Below are 23,097 nucleotides of genomic sequence, written 5' to 3'. Positions count from 1 at the left end.
TTTTTTGACGTAACTGTTACGGATTACAGTTACAGGATTTTTGTACCGTTTTGTGCCGTTACATGTATTCCGTTACTCCCCAACCCTGCATGTGAATTATAATTTTCGGGAACCGAGTTAAACATCAATTTTAACCATTAATCTCCAAGTACAGTGTCCCTGGGAAACCCAAACAAAGATGGACTCCGAGATGAAAATAACAGCGTTTCAATGACATGGCAAACACAAACGCAGCTCTTCCTTCTTCTCGTCGGAGCGCAACAAGACCGCACCACCCTTTTTGTGAATTCATGTGGGCAGGGTTAGTCAAAAAACTGTTTTAGTGACATCATTACTGCAGGAACTAGAGGGATGTAGTCCAAACGGGTCGTTTTTTGTAGGCGAATTCTGTTAAATAAAATATCTCGCTTGGCATTGAACTTTGAGCTTTAGAATTTTACAGATATTATTTATACTCTAACAAGAACATTACACACTAACTAAAGTTTAAAACATGGGATCACGAAGAAAGGGACCTTTAAATCGCCTATAAGGTGATAAGTCTGATTAACATGACACACACACACAGACAGAGAGAGAGCGAGAGAGAGAGAGACATGTAAATACTCAAATTGAAGAATTCTGTTGTTTCAAGTCTATAGATTCTAGGTTTATGCTTATTATTGTCATATTATATACATTTTGCATTCTGCTCTTTTTCGATTGATTTCAAGTATTTTAGTTCATACAATAACATTTATTTCAATCCCATACAGAGAAAAAAAAAATAGAAACCATCACATCATTTGTAATGGTTTTACTGGTTATAATGAAATTGTATTGGTTTTAATGTAAACTGTAATGGTGCCTGTTGGCCTTTACTGTTATTTGGACTCCTTCTGTTGGTGGCTTTTGTTAAAACCATTCAATCATAATGTAATATGTCCCAAAAAAACACACTACATGATACCATTATTTAATAGTTTTAATGGTTAAAAGTTTATGGTTTTGGTGAGCCTATTTTGGAAAAAATACCAGGGCCATTTTTCACTCCCAGTCCATCCCTGTATATATATATATATATATATATATATATATATATATATATATATATATATATATTTACAGAATATAAGTAAGAGTGAAAATGGAGAAATGGGGTAAAATAAAGAGTGAGGTCTGTAATCTTCATACAACTTGTAGATAAGCTCTACTGAATGTTATTCCTCCATGATCTCATTAGTATAGAGTTAGTTTTTTTGTTTGCTTGTTTGTTTGTTTATGTAAAAAATAACAATAATTTTTGAAAACTTCTCAATCAATAGTTAGGATAAAATAGAAATGTCAAATTGATTATTGGTGGAAATATAATATTACAAACATTTATTGATTATTATCGTTTTCTTTTTTTTTCTTTTTTTTTTCTTTTTTTTACATTTTTATTACTATTTTACATACAGCATCTAGCAGGCATTGATTTATTAATTTGATTAAGTAAATTTATCTATGTATGTATTTATTTATTGTATATTTCCTTGTGGAAAGGCCAGTTTACCTACCATAATGCAAAACTATATTTATTGTTTGTTTGTTTGTTTGTTTAGCCTACCCTTTTAGTATGTAAAAAAAATCACTTGACCAAATATACTTCCTGGTGCAAACCTTCCATAATGCTAAACTTTATCTTTCTTTCTTTCTTTCTTTCTTTCTTTCTTTCTTTCTTTCTATAACAATTCATGACTAGCTGATTGTAAAAATTTAAAAAATGTTTTTTTTTAAATCCTCTTTGCAGGTTGCAGAGCAGCAGACACGAAAACTTTAGTAATAGCGCCCTCTGATGGTCATCATCAGCTTGCGACGCGTCTCGTGTTCTAGAGAGTTCTAAGAGCATTGTGGGTACCTCACCCGGTAGCGTCCTTCTCTAGCATTCAAACATGATGGTGAGTGCTCTTTCATGCCTCTTTTACCTTCAAATCCAGTGCCATCCGACCGGTCTGCGAATTTCCTAGTGATGGGAGATAAACATCCAGCGAGAATAAAGACATAAGAACATGTTTGCGAGATTATTTCTTTTTAAAAATGTATAAAACGCCTGCATATTTACATTCATGCTAGTTAGCTCGGTGGCTAACGATTAATTATTCTGTATGATAGTGACAGGCAGAATTTAGAGATTTGTATAACGACGCGATGTGCAAAAGTTAACATATAACTTTTTTATTTCACTTAATGTTTTGGATCCGTGTGGTTGTTAAATGATGCTAGACAGTTTATTTTAGCATTATTTCGGTAATGCAGAAAGGACGAATGAACCGGTTACACTCTTCAGTATTGTTTGTCTCTTCAGTTACTATGATCAATCTGTGACTTTATGAAAGACCCCCCCGCCCCTATTTTTTTAGCACGCAGGGACGCACAAATACAGAGATATTTATGACATCTATTTTGTGCATGACAGCATGTATTTTTTCAACTTCAAAAACTAAACAGGCTTTACTGTCACTTGTACGTATTGTAACGTTTCCCTCTGTGTGTATATATATCGAGAGAGAGAGGCATGGGGGTCATGTAAATGTTTAAGTAAAGATCATAGCAGTTTATTAATTAATCCACATAAATTGCACTGTCTACAAAACAACTGTCAAAAGCCTCCCATACTCATGAAAAACCTTAAAAATCAGTGCATTTAAAAATTGTGATTTGCAGGCTTGGAAAACTCATGGAAATTAGCACAATTGAAAAATGTTGTGAACATATATATTGTAAATAATAGGATTTTTTCGTGTTTTATATGCATTTGAAAAATATTTTTGAAAAAAACTTTCAATTGAATTTAAAAGAGGGTGTAGATATGACATTTATTATAGTGATTCCTGAACATCTCCCCTCAGCCCACTCCAGTCATCCTCCTGAAGGAGGGCACAGACTCCTCTCAGGGGATCCCACAGCTCATCAGTAACATCAATGCATGCCAGGTTGTGGCAGAGGCTGTGCGGACCACCCTCGGCCCCCGCGGCATGGACAAGCTTGTGGTAGACAACAGAGGTAAGGCTAAATTTTTGTTGAAGTGCCGTTTTATTGGGAAGTACTGGCATATTTCTTAGTATCATTAACAAGGTCCTCTGTTTTTTTTATATTCTGATTTACATTACATTATCTTGCAGGCAAAGCCACTATTTCGAATGATGGAGCCACAATTCTGAAGCTTTTGGAAGTTGTACACCCTGCGGCCAAGACTCTAGTAGACATTGCCAGATCTCAGGATGCTGAGGTAAGATTCCCGCATTCTGTCTGTATATTTCTACTGCTTTAAAAGGTAGTTAGGCAGATAGTATTGGTTCTCTGGTTGATTGATTGACAAAATGGAGTTAATTGATATTATCTAATGTTACCTGACTTCTAAAACCTCCATATATGCCGTGCCACCTCATACCGCTCTGCTAGTCTTGTTCTCTCGAACCCACCCTTCCCTCCCTTTCTCATCTATTCAGCCAACCTTATCCCACATAATATTTCTATCAGGTTGTATAAGGGGGTCCTCATTGTCTGGCCTAATATATGCTAGAGACGTACCCCCACCCTGAGTCTTCCTGACCTATCAATTAAAGATGGCCTGATCAACCTGACCATCATCCCATTCTCTCGACCCCTCCATCCTCTTTCTACTCTTTCCCCAGTTTCATAGCTTGTTTATGGCTTGGTCCTAGCTAGTGAAATAATGTTAAAGCTATGCTTAATACAGTATTGTGAATGTAAACAAGACTAAGTGCCCAATCCCAATTCTACCCATTAGCCCTTCCCCTTTCCCCTACCCCTCCGTTTCATGCGTTCATGTGAAGGGGTAGGGGTGTCTTGATTCTCTTTTGGTTGGAAGGGTAAGGGGAAGGGCCAGATAGCCCTTCAAACGAAGGGGTATGAATTATCTCGGCAACATGGCTGCTACAGCGAACAAAAAGACACATAAATGTAAGCTTTTTTGGCATAAATAAAGATTTTAACGAAAAGTAATTGGGAAAGGGGTATAAAATAGAATTGGGATTGGGCCTAAAGCAGCTGCATGTCTGTTTCTTTATAAGAAATTAAATTTTGAGCAATTTGGGCTCAAAATGCATAGTCTTATAGTTAGTTAAATCCACTACAATGTATCGTCTTCATTCTATGTGTTTGTTTAGGTTGGTGACGGCACCACCTCAGTGACTCTGCTTGCTGCCGAGTTTCTGAAGCAGTTAAAGCCATACGTAGAGGAGGGGCTTCACCCCCAGACTATCATCAGAGCATTCCGCACAGCCACACAGCTCGCTGTCAAAAAGATCAAAGAAATTGCTGTTACCATCAAAAAGGATGACAAGCAGTGAGTCTAGTCACTGTGTTCTATTATATGTTATAATAATGTGTTATCATATAAATGCCACAGAGGTGATCATTTGTCCTCTGTTGCTGCCACAGAGAACAGAGGAGGTTGTTGGAGAAGTGTGCTGCTACCGCTCTGAACTCCAAGCTGATTGCAGGACAGAAGGGGTTCTTTTCCAAGATGGTGGTGGATGCAGTGATGATGCTGGATGATCTACTTCCTCTGAAGATGATTGGAGTGAAGAAGGTGCAGGGTGGAGCTCTGGAGGTCAGGGAGCAATGTTCTAGATTCCAAAGTATTACTATATAATTTATTTATTTCTGTAACATTTTTGTTCACATTGCACACAAATCTTTTAGACTGACTGTCTCTGTCATTTTTCAAGTATTGAAATCTTTATATTTAAAAAACAGATATATGCCGCCAGTCTGAACAAAGCCCTTTACAGTCAGGATCATTACTGTGGAATAGCTGATCAGTGTGGATCTACCCAGAGTTATATTCACTGATATGCAGAGTGGGGGGGAAAGTTTTGTCTATTGAATCGCAGCAAAATTATCAGATGTCGATTTTAACCTTACAGTCCTTTGTTTTTGTTTCTGTCTATCAGGACTCTCAGCTTGTAGCTGGTGTGGCATTCAAGAAGACCTTCTCCTATGCTGGCTTTGAGATGCAGCCCAAACGCTATGTGAACCCAAAAATCGCACTGCTCAACATTGAGCTGGAGTTGAAGGCAGAGAAGGACAATGCAGAAGTCCGTGTCAACTCGGTGGAGGTCAGTACTGCTCCTAATCGTCACAGGTTGTCTATTTGATTAAGGCCTAATGTTAAAAGGACTGAACCACAAGACAGTCAGGAAACTGAAGGTGTAGTAGTCATTTTAAATTGATTGTTGATTCGGCAGAAGTGAATGCCTTTTAGTATTATCTGCTTTCTATAGCTTCTACAAGGGATTTTATTGCAGTGGTACTAACTAATCCCAAAGACTGCAAATTCATATTATATTCTCATGTCAGTAATCCATCATGACTCATATAAACAAACTCGTGTCTGCTGTTTAAAGGACTATCAGGCCATCGTCGACACTGAATGGAACATCCTATACGATAAGCTTGAGAAGATCTACAAATCCGGCGCTAAAGTGGTGCTGTCAAAGCTTCCCATCGGAGATGTGGCCACACAGTACTTTGCAGACAGAGATCTGTTCTGTGCAGGGCGTGTTGTGGAGGAAGATCTTAAGAGAACTATGATGGTATGATGCTATCCTGTGTTCATCCTGTACATCAGTACTTTGAGGATTCAGTTCCAGTCTGTTTTTATATTGTAGTAAATGGGGGTGCACAATAAATATGTGGAAAAAGTTAAAGTGACGTGACATACAGCCAAGTATGGTAACCCATACTCAGAATTCATGCTCTGCATTTGACCCATCCAAACAGCAGTGAACACACACAAACCTTGAACACACACCCGGAGCAGTGGGCAACCATTTATGCTGCGGCACCCAGGGAGCAGTTGGGGGTTCGGTGCCTTGCTCAAGGGCACCTATGTTGTGGTATTGCCGGCCCCGAGACTTGAACCAACAAACCTAGGGTTAGGAGACAAACTCTCTAACCACTAGGCCACGACTTCCCCAATATTATCCAATAAGTGGTTAATTCCATCACGTCTGTGATTTCACAAAGAGCAGCATTTATTACTAAGAGTCCACAAATCCACAGCTTGTCAGATAACAACGGTAGTAAAGTCCAAGTTTCTTTTAGCGCTGGAAGCTGGCATGAGTAATTTAATGGCAGATATCTCTTCCCTTATGCATATGTAATAATGTTTTGGTTGTGGGAATGTGTTGTTGACCATATAGCAGTTAAAGCAGTTGTAATGTCTCTTCCAGGCCTGTGGTGGCTCTATTCAGACCAGTGTCGGTTCCCTGACTGATGATGTGCTTGGACAGTGTGAGCTTTTTGAAGAAGTGCAGGTTGGAGGAGAGAGGTATGTTTTTTTTATTATTATGTAAATACAGAATGTAATTATTTCCATGAAACTGTAGATTTTAATAAGTGATTTCATGTAAATATTTCCATACATTCTAAGTAACTATGTGTGTCTTGCATTACAGATACAACTTCTTCAAAGGCTGCCCGAAGGCCAAGACCTGCACCATCATTCTGAGGGGTGGTGCGGAGCAGTTCATGGAGGAAACAGACCGCTCACTGCACGATGCAATCATGATTGTGCGCAGAGCAATCAAGGTGGGGAAAGCTTCATCTCTTGCTACAAATGATTGCAATTTATTTTATCCTTGATTTCCTTTAGTCAGTATTTCTTGTGGGTAAAGACTGAAAACTTGTACAGGGAGCCGAATGACATGGAAAGTAGTACTGTAAGCCTGATTTCTGAATCTTTTAAGAAACGACAGCAGGGGGAAACGCATTTCTTAAGCTTGTTTTACAAAAATAATTGTTACCAAACATACTCGTATTTCCCCATTACAGAATGACTCTATAGTTGCTGGAGGTGGTGCTATAGAGATGGAGTTGTCGAAGTATCTGAGGGATTACTCTAGAACAATTCCAGGGAAGCAGCAGCTGCTGATCGGAGCCTATGCCAAAGCCCTTGAGATTATTCCCAGACAGCTGTGTGACAACGCAGGCTTTGATGCTACCAATATCCTAAACAAACTGAGGGCCAAGCATGCACAGGTACAGACACAATTCATGGCTGTTTCTATTTTTTTCATTAAATCATCTAAATTAAAATGTCAGTTTTCTAAATAATATAATTAATATCCATTTTCCTTAGGGTGGTATATGGTATGGAGTGGATGTGAGTAATGAAGATATATCAGATAACTTCCAGGGATGTGTATGGGAGCCCTCTGTTGTGCGTATCAATGCCCTGACCGCTGCTTCTGAAGCTGCATGTCTCATCCTCTCAGTGGATGAGACCATCAAGAACCCTCGCTCTACTGCTGACGGCCCAGCGGCACCTGCTGGCAGAGGAAGAAGTCGTGGTAGACCCCAACACACCCACTAATCTACACCCATCCCCACTAGTGTCTTGGGCAGATCTTCTGGACTCCGTCAAAACAAATGCTGGCCACTTATTGGTCCTTGACTTGTTTTTGTGACCCGTTTTGTTACTCTCTGGTCCCACTAAATCAAAGCATTTCTTTGTGTTAAAGGCTAAAGCAGAATAAAAATTAATTTTTGCTAATTGTTCCGGATTGATGGAGATTTAATCATCTGTTGGATAGTTATGGATGTCAGTGTTTTTTTGTGAAATTCTGAGAACACAAACCATACAGACACTCAAAGAGTGATCAGTTTGTAGATCTGTATAAGCACTGATATGCAGGCACTGAGATACGTTCCTGTATTGGTCACTCGGTGGAACTATTTATTGGAACATTAAAATCTATACTTTTGCTTCTCAACATTTGTGTGATTATTATTATTTTTTGTGATTTAACCTTTTAGTCATGAGTCGTAAGATACTGTAAATATATTAGACATTAGAATTTAAATGTTTTACATCATAACATTTAAAGAATAATATACTTTATTTTGATGCATTGATTCAGTATTCAAACAGTTTCATAGAATGTATAAAACTAAAATTTAACTTTTAGGATTATATGCCAACAGTGTGATGTGATTTAACCCCTAGCTTGATTGCCCTATGTCAGACTGATGTCCAGTATATTTAATATTACCAACATCCTTGAAGCAGGTTTCTAATAAAATTAACAACTGTTCTCTAGCTCCACGTAAGATGAAAAAAAAGGACAACAATCATGCTTATACAAGACAGACAAAAGACCAATAGTTCAAATGATAAGTGTTATAATAACTGAGTTTAGATCAGGCATAATTTAAAGTCTTGAGAGGTAGAATATATTTTTTGCATTACCCGAATAGCTTAATCGAAATGAGAACATTTCCTAAAAATGACTATAATAACGAATCTGGGTATTTGACAAAATTGACTAAGTTAATTGGAAGACATATTTTATTTTAGAAGGCTATTTTTTTTAAAGAAAAGAAAAGGTCGTAAAAGTCTTAGTGTTGTCTTTCACCCTGTAAAAGAAGCTTGTGTAATCTACATAAAAAAAACTGTAAATTTATCTTTTCATTGAAGGTGATGTGTTTCATTGACGCCCACTTGCTTCGCGTAGCCGATTCACATGACATCATTGCAAGTCATTCATCAACCGAAACTGATCGCCACACAAATCGTTGGCACAAACAGGGAGCAAGACCCAAAGGAACACAGGATATCAGATTGTCACGAGTTTCTCGTATTGCTGCCATAGCTTCCTTTACCCCAGATTCGACTATGACAAGGCTTGTGAATACTGGTATTCTACCACCCCCTATACATCTGGAGAACAGATTTCAAGCATTAATAAATGTGGGTGAGGAATCCCCAAATGTATTTAAACATGGATCTGATCAGCCAGTGTGGAAGATTTTTATTAGTAAGATTTTAATCAATCAAGAATAATCAATGTGAATCTAGCCATTTTTGTTGCTAGTTGTTTTTCCATTATAATCCTATAGGTAATGGATAGAAAGTTGCCTACGTGCTGGAATGTTCAGAACTGAGGAGAAACATATGGCCAGAAACGGCCTTTCGTTATACAAAAACAAGTAGGGGCCTCTCCTCCCTAGGGAGGGATCAAAATTGCAAGCCTAAGGAAAAGTTTGACTATTTGGAAACACCCTGTATAGGGTATATAATGAGATGCAACCTAGCATTTCGAGAGATCTCCTTGCAAGGACCTCTCTGCTTTGTTTTGCTTAAAATAAAGTCTTTTCTTCTGAGAGAAAAATCCCTGACTGAGTTCGATTCTTTGGAGAACCGGCAAAATACACCACAGATTAATCTGAAATTTGAACACTCAGAGACTGCATTAATCAAATGTACCTATGTAACTTCTGACCAAATTGTTTCTGAGCAGTCAGCTCTTTTTCTAATTTTCACTTTTCAACCTCTTCTTTCAGTGGTCCCTTAATAAAAACAAAATCATCTGGTTGAAAACAGCAGTTCTCTTATTCTTTGTTAGTAAAGCAAGTTCTTCATTGCAGGAAAATAGCAAGCATTTTTCTTCTTTGCAAAATGCAGAAATCAGCTACCTTTATTATCTAAATATACTGCAATAAAATAAAATAAACCTTCCTTTTATAACAGTCAGACATGCATATGGTAAAATAAAGACTTCAATCATAATTTTTCTTCTATATTTGCATACATGATTCAGAATAATCTGGTATTTGTGAATTAATGTTTCCTAACCAACAGAAAATAATTCCTATTATTGTAAATAAAATAATTAAATTTAATTCTTTAAGCAACTAGTTTCCTTCCTATTGTAAAATGCCTATATGCTTTTGAATCCAAATGTCTATTGACTTGGTCACCCGATCTTGCTTTCATTCCACATTGCACAAGTTATTTCTTTAATTTTTTACATTTACATAAGCCCAATCTCTGAAACTCTGTAATGGATTAACTTTCATACTGTGTCCCAGGGATAACAAGATACAAATTTTAGATGTCTTCACATATTAGATATAAAGTTTTAAGCACGTGCATCTTTTAAATTCATCTATTAATAAAAGTTATTCAATAATAAATGCATATCTTATTTTAATTAATTTATTATTATTTCTATATTTCACCATATCTGCCATTTCTATATTAGTCCATTTCTTGGAACATTTGTATTTATTTTTCTCTAAAACAACCTTCATACAGTTGACTTTATTGTTTTAGGGCTCCTGCACTTATCCTTTCTGGGTTGCCTCTGTGTTTTCACAGCTGGCTTCTTTTCCTCATATATTTATATCTGCCCTTCTAACTCTAGTTCTCCGGTTACCTCCACTGTTCCCTTGAGTATTGGGAACTCTCCTTGTACTGTCAACTAGGTACAAGATACAAATTTAACTATTTTTACCCATTTCACCCTACTTTTTATTCTTCACTATGTGTCATACCTTTTTGAATTTAGTTTTTTATTTTGTCTCATGAGTTTACACTTTTTTATTTATTATTCTTTGACTGTCTATTTTATTAACTCTATTTGCTTGCTCTCACTCCCACTGCACTGGGCTCAGAAAATTTTCTCCCCTTTGCCCCAGACATCCTAAATGCAAAAATCTATTATAGATCTTGGTTCAAACTTTATTGATGCTATTTTCCTAACCTCATTCACACTTTCTGCACTCTTTATTGAGCCAGAGTGCTTATTCTTGCATACTTTTTCCCTTTATCTAAGGGATAATCAGACATTACTGTCCTTTTATTATCAAGGCTCATAATACATTCATCCCTCTCAAGTGGATACTAGTTGCGTCCAACCCCACCCAGCCACCCTGAAGTGACGGTCCAAGAATGGTGCGCAACTTTTACCCACCCAACACAGAATTTATTTGTTTACACATTCATTCGTCTGGACACCGATACATCCACACAACAAAACACAGCTCACCTAGAGCTCCTTAAGGGCCCACCTATGTCTGTCCTTCGAGAATTTCACTTATACATTCTCAAAGCGGTATCCGTGGGACTTTTCCTCGCGATTCCTTAATCTGCTTATCCGTTAATCACTGTCCTACCTAGGCCCAGCTATCCAATAAACACAGACCCACAGCATGCCATGTCTTTCTGCCTACACCATATTTGTCTTAAATCGAGGTTGCCTTCCAAGGCCTTCCTATTAATAACCCAAATATGTGCATGCAGTTATTTCTTCTGGAGTAAAACCCCTTTTTCAATTTAGATATCATATTATTTTCCTAAATTTGGAAGAGCAGATTTTAAGTGTCCTTACCACTCAGAACTGACCAGTCAACAACACACACTAATTATATAAGCAAAAAATGCTTACCTTATTCTATGGTGGCCACCACTGTGTGTGTGTTGCTCATCAGTCAGCTCAAGAGCAGTCGTCCACTCTGCTCCTTTCCAGTCCCATCTGGGGTGCCAAATCTGTGGTGTATTTTGCCGGTTCTCCAAAGAATCGAACTCAGTCAGGGATTTTTCTCTCAGAAGAAAAGACTTTATTTTAAGCAAAACAAAGCCGAGAGGTCCTTGCAAGGAGATCTCCCGAAATGCTAGGTTGCATCTCATTATATACCCTATACAGGGCGTTTCCAAATAGTCAAACTTTTCCTTAGGCTTGCAATTTTGATCCCTCCCTAGGGAGGAGAGGCCCCTACTTGTTTTTGTATAACGAAAGGTCGTTTCTGGCCATATGTTTCTCCTCAGTTCTGAACATTCCAGCACGTAGGCAACTTTCCATCCATTACCTATAGGATTATAATGGAAAAACAACTAGCAACAAAAATGGCTAGATTCACATTGATAATTCTTGATTGATTAAAATCGTACTAATAAAAATCTTCCACACCAGCGGCAAACACCGCTACTAACAGGCGCTCAAGGACGAGCAGACAGCGGCTTTCAGCTCAGAGCGCAGCCGAGCCAAGGACTCTGATAGTGGGTGACTGTTATCAGAAACATCCGTAGCAGGATTACAACAACATGCTGCCTTCCTCAAGCAACTGTCTCTGATGTAAGCAAGGAACTTCAGAACATTCTGATGAAGCACAAGACTGCAAATCAAATCATCATCCATGTGGGGAAGAATGATATTCGGAAAGAGCAGTCAGAACTCCTTAAGAAGGACTTCAAAGACTCAAAGTTCAGTCGTTCATCAGTGGACCACTCCCAGCAAGGGGAACAAATATGATTTCACGGTTGCTTGGGCTGAACACATGGCTACAAAGATTGTGTAATATAAAAGGAGTAAATTTCATCGACAACTTCAATCTTTTCTGGGGCCATAGACAATTGTTTAAACCGGATGACATATCCCACAAGGACACTGATAACACCACGCAGCCAAAACAAGCACTGCTGATAGACACTATCCCTGCTGATCCCTGCCAACAGAGCTCCTCACAGACTGACTGTGCTGTATCAAAACAGCTACAAGATTCACCACCCAAGTACGACTTTCTGGAAAATAGCCAGGGAAGCCAGGACAACACTTTACAGCCACCGGAAACACCAGAGACACAGCCCATTTCACCGGACACATTATCCCTCTCTCCAGCATCTCCACTTCTGTGCTTCTCACAGAAAATGGAGGAATTGGTGGATGTTGGGACTAAACTCTCCCACTCATTCGCTGCTAGCCCGCAGATATCAACTAAAAAAACGGCGGGCCCCCCAACCACCAAAGCCTGCGGGCCCTGTTCCTATGAGAGCTCTCCGACCACTGCCACAACGCCAGGGCCCAAACCCTCTATCTGCTGAAGGTGAACCAAAAACAACTGATAGCAGCTCTCAGTGATATGTGTCGGGTCCCCGCTATAATGGCAGCAACATTGACAAATGCCTACTGAACAAGCGGGAACCCAGTGTGCCTGTAGCTTTCTCTATTTCAGTTTTATCACGTGATAGAAAGTCTAAGGCCTTCTCAAGCCGAAGGGCAAACTCATCTAATCTGCGGCCTATTATGCATCAAACTAATATTGATGTAAAGACACAAAGCACTGCCATCAAGTTAGCACTTTTAAACATTCGCTCACTAAAAAATAAATAATTTCTAATCAATGACTTTATAACCACAAACAATCTGGATTTTATGTTTCTAAATGAAACATGGCTAGAAGACAGCTGCAGTGCAACAGTCCTTAATGAAGCAGCCCCTCCTAACTTCACTTACATGAGTGTTTGCAGGACTGTTAGGAGAGGTGGGGGTGTAGCTGCTCTATTTAAAGATGTATATCAATGCAAACAAGTGTCATTTGGTCAGTACTTGTCTTTCGAATATCTAGGGATTGTGCTGAAAGGTGCTCCACGCATTCTGTTTATTATTATTTACAGGCCTCCAAAATACTCTCCAGCCTTTGTTGAAGAGGTCACAGAAATGTTATCAATAATTTCCTCAGAGTTTGACTGTTTTGCAATTGCAGGGGATTTTAATATTCACATAGATAATGCAGAAAACAAAACTACAAAAGAAATGATAACGGTTCTAAACGACTTTGACCTGATTCAGCATGTGCATGGACCCACACACAAAGTTGGACACAGTCTGGATCTAATCATCAGTAGGGGTCTAAACATTTCATCCATTGTTATTAAGGACGTAGCACTATCTGATCACTTCTGTATTTTCTTTGATATATTGATCTCTGCTACCACTGAATCTAGATCTGTCTCTTTCAGAAGGAGATGCATAAACGAGAACACAAGTGTACTATTTATGGAGGCTATATCTTTAACACCAAGCATTTCTGCAGACTCTGTTGATATTCTCCTTGATTCCTTCAACTCAAAAGTTAAGAATGTTATTGATGATATTGCTCCAATAATAGTCAGTAAGAAAACAAACAGACAGAAATCAGTTTGGAGAAGATCAACAGCAGTTCAGACTATGAAAAGACAATGCAGAAAAGCAGAGCGGATGTGGAGGAAGACGAAACTTGAAAATCACTATAGCATCTATAAAGACATCCTTCATGCTTTTAATGTGAAACTAGCCACAGCTAGACAGAACTTCTTCTCAAACCTTATAAACAGTAACTTAAATAACACTCATACTTTTTTTGCCACTGTTGAGAGACTGACAAACCCCCCAAGTCATATTCCCAGTGATATGCTATCAGACAGCAAATGCAATAAGTTTGCTTCTTTCTTTTCTGAGAAGATCATAAATATTAGGAAGGCGATTAGCACATCCTCAAGTAATGCAAAGGTCACACAGATTCGGCCAAAATATCAAAAAGATACTATGTCTATTTTTGAAACAATTAATAGCAAAATTCTGGAAGACATAGTGCAGCAACTAAAATCATCAACCTGTTGTCTTGACACACTTCCCACATCTTTTTTCAAAAGTGTGCTTCACTGCTTAAAAGCAGATCTCTTAGAAGTGGTGAATGCCTCACTTCTTTCTGGGACATTTCCAAACTCCCTAAAAACTGCAGTTGTAAAGCCCCTCCTGAAAAAGACCAATCTTGATAACACAATTTTGAGCAATTTTAGACCAATATATAATATTCCTTTTATAGGCAAAATTATAGAAAAGGTAGTTTTTAATCAGCTGAACAAATACTTTAACTCAAATGGATACCTGGACAATTTTCAATCTGGTTTCCGACCACATCACAGCACAGAGACAGCACTCATTAAGATAATAAATGATATTCGCTTAAATTGTGACTCAAAAAATATTGGTAAAATATTGGTGCTGGTATTGCTAGATCTCAGTGCTGAGTTTGACACTGTCGATTATAACATACTACTAGAGAGACTGGAAAACTGGGTCGGGCTTTCTGGGATGGTACTCAAATGGTTCAGGTCATACTTAGAAGGGAGAGGCTATTATGTGAGTCTAGGAGAGCATAAGTCTAAGTGGACGTCCATGACATGCGGAATCCCACAAGGGTCAATTCTTACACCACTCTTGTTTAGCCTGTATGTGCTTCCACTAAGTCAAATAATGAGAAAGAACCAAATTGCCTATCACAGCTATGCTGCTGATACCCAGATTTACCTAGCCTTATCTCCAAATGACTACAGCCCCATTGACTCCCTTTGCCAGTGCATTGATGAAATTAATAGTTGGATGTGCCAGAACTTTCTTCAGTTAAACAAGGAAAAAACTGAAATAATTGCATTTGGAAACAAAGATGAAGTGTTCAAGGTGAATGCATACCTTGACTCTAGGGGTCAAACAACTAAAAATCATGTCAGGAGTTTTGGTGTGATTCTGGAGACAGACCTTAGTTTCAGTAGTCATGTCAAAGCAGTAACTAAATCAGCATACTATCATTTAAAAAACATTGCAAGAATTAGATGTTTTGTTTCCAGTCAAGACTTGGAGAAACTTGTTCATGCCTTTATCACCAGCAGGGTGGACTATTGTAATGGGCTCCTCACTGGCCTTCCCAAAAAGACCATTGGACAGCTGCAGCTCATCCAGAACGCTGCTGCCAGGATTCTGACTAGAACCAGAAAATCTGAGCATATCACACCAGTCCTCAGGTCCTTAGACTGGCTTCCAGTTACATTTAGGATTGATTTTAAAGTACTTTTACTCGTGTATATAAGTCACTAAATAATCTAGGACCAAAATATATTGCAGATATGTTCACTGAATATAAACCTAACAGAGCACTCAGATCACTAGGATCAAGTCAGTTAGAAATACCAAGGGTTCACACAAAACAAGGGGAGTCTGCCTTTAGTTACTATGCTGCCCGCAGTTGGAATCAGCTTCCAGAAGAGATCAGATGTGCTAAAACACTAGTCACATTTAAATCTAGACTCAAAAGGCATCTTTTTAGCTGTGCATTTGTTGAATGAGCACTGTGCAATGTCCGAACTGATTGCACTATATTTTCACTGTTTTATTATTATTATATATATTTTTTTATGTCAAATCATTTTCTGTTTTAAAATTGCTTGTTTTATTTTTGTTATTATTTTTCTTCATGATTATTTTACTTTCTTTTATGTAAAGCACTTTGAATTACCATTGTGTACGAAATGTGCTATATAAATAAACTTGCCTTGCCCTAATATAGATGTATTCATTCAAAAATAGCCAAATCCCGTGACGTTCTGCTTTATAGACGGTTTCAACGGCATCAACATAAACAAACGTTAATGCGCGTGAGCGCTTTTGTGGACCTAACTTAACTTCCGGTAGACTCCAAATAGAATCAATAACAACAGCCAAGTCCCTCTAGAGTAGATATTTTATGATAACAAACAAAATGTGTTTTCTGTGTGGATCAGGCGGACTTAATGAAAATGCTAATTCATTATTTGCCAGCAGGAGATGTTTTAAAGCATAGACATAAAGCGCGAGAAATAGAGGTTTCCCCAGTAACAGCTGTAAACAAAGCAGAGCTGGTACGCTCACACGCTGCTTTATCATGCATATAACATGCAAGTCTTCTTTCAGAAATACAGCGATATAAAAACACCCGTGCCTCGTTTTGATATTTAAACATAAATGTAAGGAATTATTATTATTAAACGTGCAGTACGTTACGTAACATTACTCATGTTTATTTAACGAAGCCTTTTTGAAAATCGATCAGTTTTAAAATTGTTGCGAGTCTCCAAAAATAAATAAATGTATGGGAAACACATCCCGCAGCACAGCCACCTGAGCCCAACTTCTACTCATCACCTTGACTTTAACTGCGTTTGTAGAAGGCACCGCAGCCAGACCGATATACACAACACAGACCGGAAGTTAACTTAGGTCCAGGCGCGTGCGCCCGATGAAACCATCTATACAGCAAGCTCTATTTTTGACTGGATTCCGCGATTCAATCGTTTCGCAAACACAGATGGGGTGAATTTATGAATGAAAGTGTAAAAGTTCTGACACAAAACTAAGTTGTTACGTGTCCACATGCTTTTTTAAGTGGGTTTATGTTCGACACTAGGCTAACGTTACATAGTTTTGCTTAAGGTAGAATGATAAGGCTAATTATATATATATATTCCACTTTCTGAAACAACCTTTCACAGTTTTGATAGCGTTAATAATGAAGACGATGTTAATATAGCCTGCCTGTGATGAAATGCCGACTGCACACACACACATGCTTAGTCTTGGGATGCCCACAACTTCCCTTGATCATCCTCACAACTTATTGCTTTTAGCCATTTTGTCATCCTTTCCGGCTCTGTATGTTTATTAGGAAGGAAGTAGAACTTCAATTGATAATTTGTTAGTTTATTGGATGTACAGAAAACAACACAGCAACTCTTCGGCGTGATTGTCCCATTTATTTCAATTGTCGCCAAGGCAGTGTTTTCCCCCACGGGCTAAATTCACATCACGTGACGGGGCGTTTCCGGGGGCGTTCCCAGACCAACCGTCTGTATCTATAGGAGGCTAGTGTTTTGGCATGAAAATAATGAAAAATTAGCGTGAAAAACAGAATATAATCCTACAAAATGCAGCGGGCTAAAGAAAACATTGTCGGACCATACCGCCTAAAACTAAATCCGAATGCAAAGATGAGATATGACGTGAAAATAAAGAGAATCAAAGGACTCGATCATTACGAGCAGAGCGACTGGCCAAGGTAACACCCTCCAGCCCAAAAGAAGGGCATGTGAAAAGGCTGTGTTGTGGTGCTTTTGCAGACAGCCTGAAGAGTTTGATGACATGTTTGCTTGCGATAATCAGAACTGTCCTATACAACATACACTACAGTTCATTTAGACTGCGTGGGACTTAGCAGCGCACCAGCCAGAGAAGAGTCAAGTGTCTGTGACTAATCACCCACAACCTACCTCATACATTTTCAGTTTCTCATCATTTCTATCGACTCTTTATAAATGTAAATGTATTCAGCTAAATGAATTTACATGTTAAATATGTAAAGAAACTGAAATTATGTTGGTTGTTATTACTATTTAAGTTATGTAATTGTGTTTGCAACCAAAGAACACTGATTTTGCACAATTCTTCCTTAATACAGATAAAGGAGGCAGAATTTCATTCAATCTTTGTGTATTTTATTTACAGACATGGCTAAAAAACATTACATGTGAGAAGAGACATTACAAAATCTTTTGGAAAACAAAAAAACATTTACATATTAGATGTGAGCATGATGTATAATTCTAACATGATGCCTTCACAGCAATACTTGGACACATATTGGTCAAAGCACAGCACACAACCACAGCTCAGTCTCATGACTGGTGTGGACAGTGTCTGGTGATGAAGGTGGATTCACAGGACCTTCCATCTCAGGTGCAGGTGTAGTGTCTGACAGTAACAATATAAATAAATCATGTCATATCACAACCTCTATTCCTAGGCAATCCAGATTAGCTATACACAGGGGGCAACATACTACTGTTCAAAAGTTTGGGGTCAGTGAGATTTTTAAATGTTTTTAATCAATCAATCAATCACCTTTATTTATATAGTGCTTTAAACAAAATACATTGCGCCAAAGCACTGAACAACATTCATTTGGAAAACAGTGTCTCAATAATGCAAAATGATAGTTAAAGGCAGTTCATCATTGAATTCAGTTATGTCATCTCTGTTCAGTTGAAATAGTGTCTGTTTTAATTTGCAATCAAGTCAATGATAATCGCTGTAGATGAAGTGACCCCAACTAAGCAAGCCAGAGGCGACAGCGGCAAGGAACCGAAACTCCATCGGTGACAGAATGGAGAAAAAAACCTTGGGAGAAACCAGGCTCAGTTGGGGGGCCAGTTCTCCTCTGACCAGACGGAACCAGTAGTTCAATTCCAGGCTGCAGCAAAGTCAGATTGTGCAGAAGAATCATCTGTTTCCTGTGGTCTTGTCCTGGTGCTCCTCTGAGACAAGGTCTTTACAGGGGATCTGTATCTGGGGCTCTAGTTGTCCTGGTCTCCGCTGTCTTTCAGGGCAGTAGAGGTCCTTTCTAGGTGCTGATCCACCATCTGGTCTGGATACGTACTGGATCCGGGTGACTGCAGTGACCCTCTGATCTGGACACAGACTGGATCTGGTGGCCACGGTGACCTCGGAACAAGAGAGAAACAGACAAATATTAGCGTAGATGCCATTCTTCTAATGATGTAGAAAGTACGGTGTTATGTGAAGTGTTCCGGTTCCAGTTTACCTAATTAATGCAGCCTAAAAATCCTTTAACGGATTTGGATATTAAAAGCATATTAGTATGTTATGTGTATGCCAGGTTAAAGAGATGGGTCTTTAATCTAGATTTAAACTGCAAGAGTGTGTCTGCCTCCCGAACAATGTTAGGTAGGTTATTCCAGAGTTTAGGCGCCAAATAGGAAAAGGATCTGCCGCCCGCAGTTGATTTTGATATTCTAGGTATTATCAAATTGCCTGAGTTTTGAGAACGTAGCGGACGTAGAGGAGTATAATGTAAAAGGAGCTCATTCAAATACTGAGGTGCTAAACCATTCAGAGCTTTATAAGTAATAAGCAATATTTTAAAATCTATACGATGTTTGATAGGGAGCCAGTGCAGTGTGGACAGGACCGGGCTAATATGGTCATACTTCCTGGTTCTAGTAAGAACTCTTGCTGCTGCATTTTGGACTAGCTGTAGTTTGTTTACCAAGCGTGCAGAACAACCACCCAATAAAGCATTACAATAGTCTAACCTTGAAGTCATAAATGCATGGATTAACATTTCTGCATTTGACATTGAGAGCATAGGCCGTAATTTAGATATATTTTTGAGATGGAAAAATGCAGTTTTACAAATACTAGAAACGTGGCTTTCTAAGGAAAGATTGCGATCAAGTAGCACACCTAGGTTCCTAACTGATGAAGAAGAATTGACAGAGCAACCATCAAGTCTTAGACAGTGTTCTAGGTTATTACAAGTAGAGTTTTTAGGCCCTATGATTAACACCTCTGTTTTTTCTGAATTTAGCAGTAAGAAATTACTCGTCATCCAATTTTTTATATCGACTATGCATTCTATTAGTTTTTCAAATTGGTGTGTTTCACCGGGCTGCGAGGAAATATAGAGCTGCGTATCATCAGCATAACAGTGAAAGCTAACACCATGTTTCCTGATGAGATCTCCCAAGGGTAACATATAAAGCGTGAAGAGTAGCGGCCCTAGAACTGAGCCTTGAGGTACTCCATACTGCACTTGTGATCGATATGATACATCTTCATTCACTGCTACGAACTGATGGCGGTCAAATAAGTACGATTTAAACCATGCTAATGCACTTCCACTGATGCCAACAAAGTGTTCAAGTCTATGCAAAAGAATGTTGTGGTCAATTGTGTCAAAAGCAGCACTAAGATCCAATAAAACTAATAGAGAGATACACCCACGATCAGATGATAAGAGCAGATCATTTGTAACTCTAAGGAGAGCAGTTTCAGTACTATGATACGGTCTAAATCCTGAATGGAAATCCTCACATATACCATTTTTCTCTAAGAAGGAATATAATTGTGAGGATACCACCTTTTCTAGTATCTTGGACAGAAAAGGGAGATTCGAGATTGGTCTATAATTAACTAGTTCTCTGGGGTCAAGTTGTGGCTTTTTTATGAGAGGCTTAATAACAGCCAGTTTGAAGGTTTTGGGGACATATCCTAATGACAATGAGGAATTAATAATAGTCAGAAGAGGACCTATGACTTCTGGAAGCACCTCTTTTAAGAGCTTAGATGGTATAGGGTCTAACATACATGTTGTAAGTTTAGATGATTTAACAAGTTTATACAATTCTTCCTCTCCTATAGTAGAGAATGAGTGGAACTGTTCCTCAGGGGGTCTATAGTGCACTGTCTGATGCGAAACTGTAGCTGACGGCTGAATGGTTGCAATTTTATCTCTAATAGTATCGATTTTAGAAGTAAAGTAGTTCATAAAGTCATTACTGCTGTGGTGTTGGGAAATGTCAACACTTGTTGAGGCTTTATTTTTCGTTAATTTAGCCACTGTATTGAATAAATACCTGGGGTTATGTTTGTTTTCTTCTAAAAGAGAAGAAAAGTAATCAGATCTAGCAGTTTTTAATGCTTTTCTGTAGGATATGCTACTTTCCCGCCTAGCAATACGAAATACCTCTAGTTTTGTTTTCCTCCAGCTGCGCTCCATTTTTCGGGCTGCTCTCTTTAGGGTGCGAGTATGCTCATTATACCATGGTGTCAAACTGTTTTCCTTAACCTTTCTTAAGCGTAAAGGAGCAACTGTATTTAAAGTGCTAGAAAAGAGAGAGTCCATAGTTTCTGTTACATCATCAAGTTGTTCTGAGGTTTTGGATATGCTAAGGAATTCGGATACATCAGGAAGATAACTTAAAAAGCAGTCTTTTGTGGTAGAAGTGATGGTTCTTCGATACTTGTAACAAGAAGTAGAATTTACAATTTTGGCTATATGAAGTTTACACAGAACTAAATAATGATCTGAGATATCATCACTTGGCTGAATAATTTCAACACTATCAACATCAATTCCATGTGACAGTATTAAATCTAGAGTATGATTTCGACAATGAGTAGGTCCTGAAACGTGTTGTCTAACACCAATAGAGTTCAGAATGTCTATAAATGCTGATCCCAATACATCTTTTTCATTATCGACATGGATATTAAAATCACCAACTATTAAGACTTTATCTGCAGCCAGAACTAACTCGGATGTAAAATCACCAAACTCTTTAATAAAGTCTGTATGGTGCCCTGGTGGCCTGTATACAGTAGCCAGTACAAACATAACAGGGGATTTATCATTAACATTGGTTTCTCTGGATAATGTTATATGAAGCACCATTACTTCAAACGAGTTATACTTGAAGCCTGCCCTCTGAGAAATCCTGAAAACGTTATTATAAATTGAAGCAACTCCTCCCCCTTTGCCTTTTAGACGCGGCTCGTGTTTATAACAATAATCTTGGGGGGTGGACTCATTTAAAATAATGTAATCATCAGGTTTTAGCCAGGTTTCTGTCAAGCAGAGCACATCTATATTATGATCAGTTATCATATTATTTACAAAAAGTGTTTTCGTAGAAATGGACCTGATATTCAATAAGCCAATCTTTATCATTTGTTTATCCATATTGCATTTGTTTTTTATTTGTTGAACCTCAATTAAATTGTTAACCTTAACTTGGTTTGGACGTTTTTTTGTATTTTCTAGTTCGTGGAACAGACACAGTCTCTATAGTGTGATATCTAGGTGAAAGAGTCTCTATGTGCTGAGAATTAACTGACCTCTGTGACGGGAGGCAGCTAGCAGACGGTCGGTTTAGCCAGTCTGTCTGCTTCCTGACCTGGGCCCCAGTTAGTCAAGTATAAACACTAAGACTATTTGCCATATTTCTAGACAGAAGAGTGGCGCCACCCCAGGAGGGATGAAGACCATCTCTTTTAAACAGGTCAGGTCTGCCCCAAAAGCTCGTCCAATTGTCTATATAACCTATGTTATTCTGTGGGCACCACTTAGACATTCTTTTAAAAGAAGCATCTTCTGCTCACCAAGACTTCATTTCTTTGATAAAAATAATAATAATAAAAACAGTAATATTGTGAAACATTATGACAATTTAAAATGACTTTTCTATTTTATATTTTAAACTATTTTATTCCTGTAATCAAAGCAGGATCACACTCCAACATTTCATCCCTTACGAAAATTAACCATGGTTTTATTACAAATAAAACCAAAAAACCATGGTCACTATAGTTAATCCATGGTAACCACAAATTAACCATGGTTTTGCTAAATTAACCATAGTATAACCATAGTAAATCTGTGGTTATACAAATGGTAGTCAACACGCCAAAAAAACATGGGTTACTACAGTTTTACTATAATAAAACCATGGTTATTTTTCGCAAGGGATAGGCAGTTTTGCCTGCAAACACAGTCACCAAATAAACTGCAATGTAGCCTAGATTGTATGTCATGGTAGTTAAAATTTAAAGAGGGTAATTGTAACTTACCTTTGTGAAAATGCTTTGAACACCATCATGTGTGGTGGAGTGTTATCGAAGGTAATCTTGGCCTCCTTACCGCTGCTATCCATGCCATTCGCATAGACAGTAAAAGAAATGGACACAGCGACCCCATTGGAACTCAATTGAGACAAGTGAAGCCCATTTTTAGCGTTTTTTAGCATTTCCATTTCTGACGCGCAGACTCAAACGAAGCTTGACGACGTCAGCAACCTGTCTGCCAGATGTAAATCTTCTAGTAGCTGTGCGTGCAAACTGC

General features: G+C 38.3%; 1 protein-coding gene across 1 annotated transcript; it reads left to right on the top strand.

Annotated features, from left to right (window-relative positions):
• The first annotated feature begins 1,807 nt into the window (after positions 1-1,807).
• Positions 1,808-7,763, top strand: LOC113051610 (T-complex protein 1 subunit eta-like). The gene is made up of 11 exons (XM_026215505.1): positions 1,808-1,919; positions 2,871-3,024; positions 3,144-3,250; positions 4,152-4,330; positions 4,426-4,597; positions 4,941-5,105; positions 5,394-5,582; positions 6,222-6,319; positions 6,447-6,579; positions 6,823-7,029; positions 7,130-7,763. Exons 1-11 carry the CDS (start codon positions 1,914-1,916, stop codon positions 7,361-7,363), a joined length of 1,644 nt encoding a protein of 547 aa, XP_026071290.1. The 5' UTR covers positions 1,808-1,913; the 3' UTR covers positions 7,364-7,763.
• Positions 7,764-23,097: the final 15,334 nt, after the last annotated feature.

The sequence above is a fragment of the Carassius auratus genome, chromosome 32 (assembly GCF_003368295.1).
Source record: "Carassius auratus strain Wakin chromosome 32, ASM336829v1, whole genome shotgun sequence".
Taxonomy (NCBI): domain Eukaryota; kingdom Metazoa; phylum Chordata; class Actinopteri; order Cypriniformes; family Cyprinidae; genus Carassius; species Carassius auratus.
The sequence above is the reverse complement of the archived record's forward strand: the minus strand, read 5'-3'. Positions and strand labels throughout refer to the sequence as shown.

Coding starts and splice junctions, on each gene's coding strand:
- LOC113051610 (XM_026215505.1), top strand. Junction 4,598..4,940: donor TGCAGGGTGGAGCTCTGGAG/GTCAGGGAGCAA, acceptor TCTGTCTATCAG/GACTCTCAGCTTGTAGCTGG. Junction 6,580..6,822: donor TTGTGCGCAGAGCAATCAAG/GTGGGGAAAGCT, acceptor TCCCCATTACAG/AATGACTCTATAGTTGCTGG.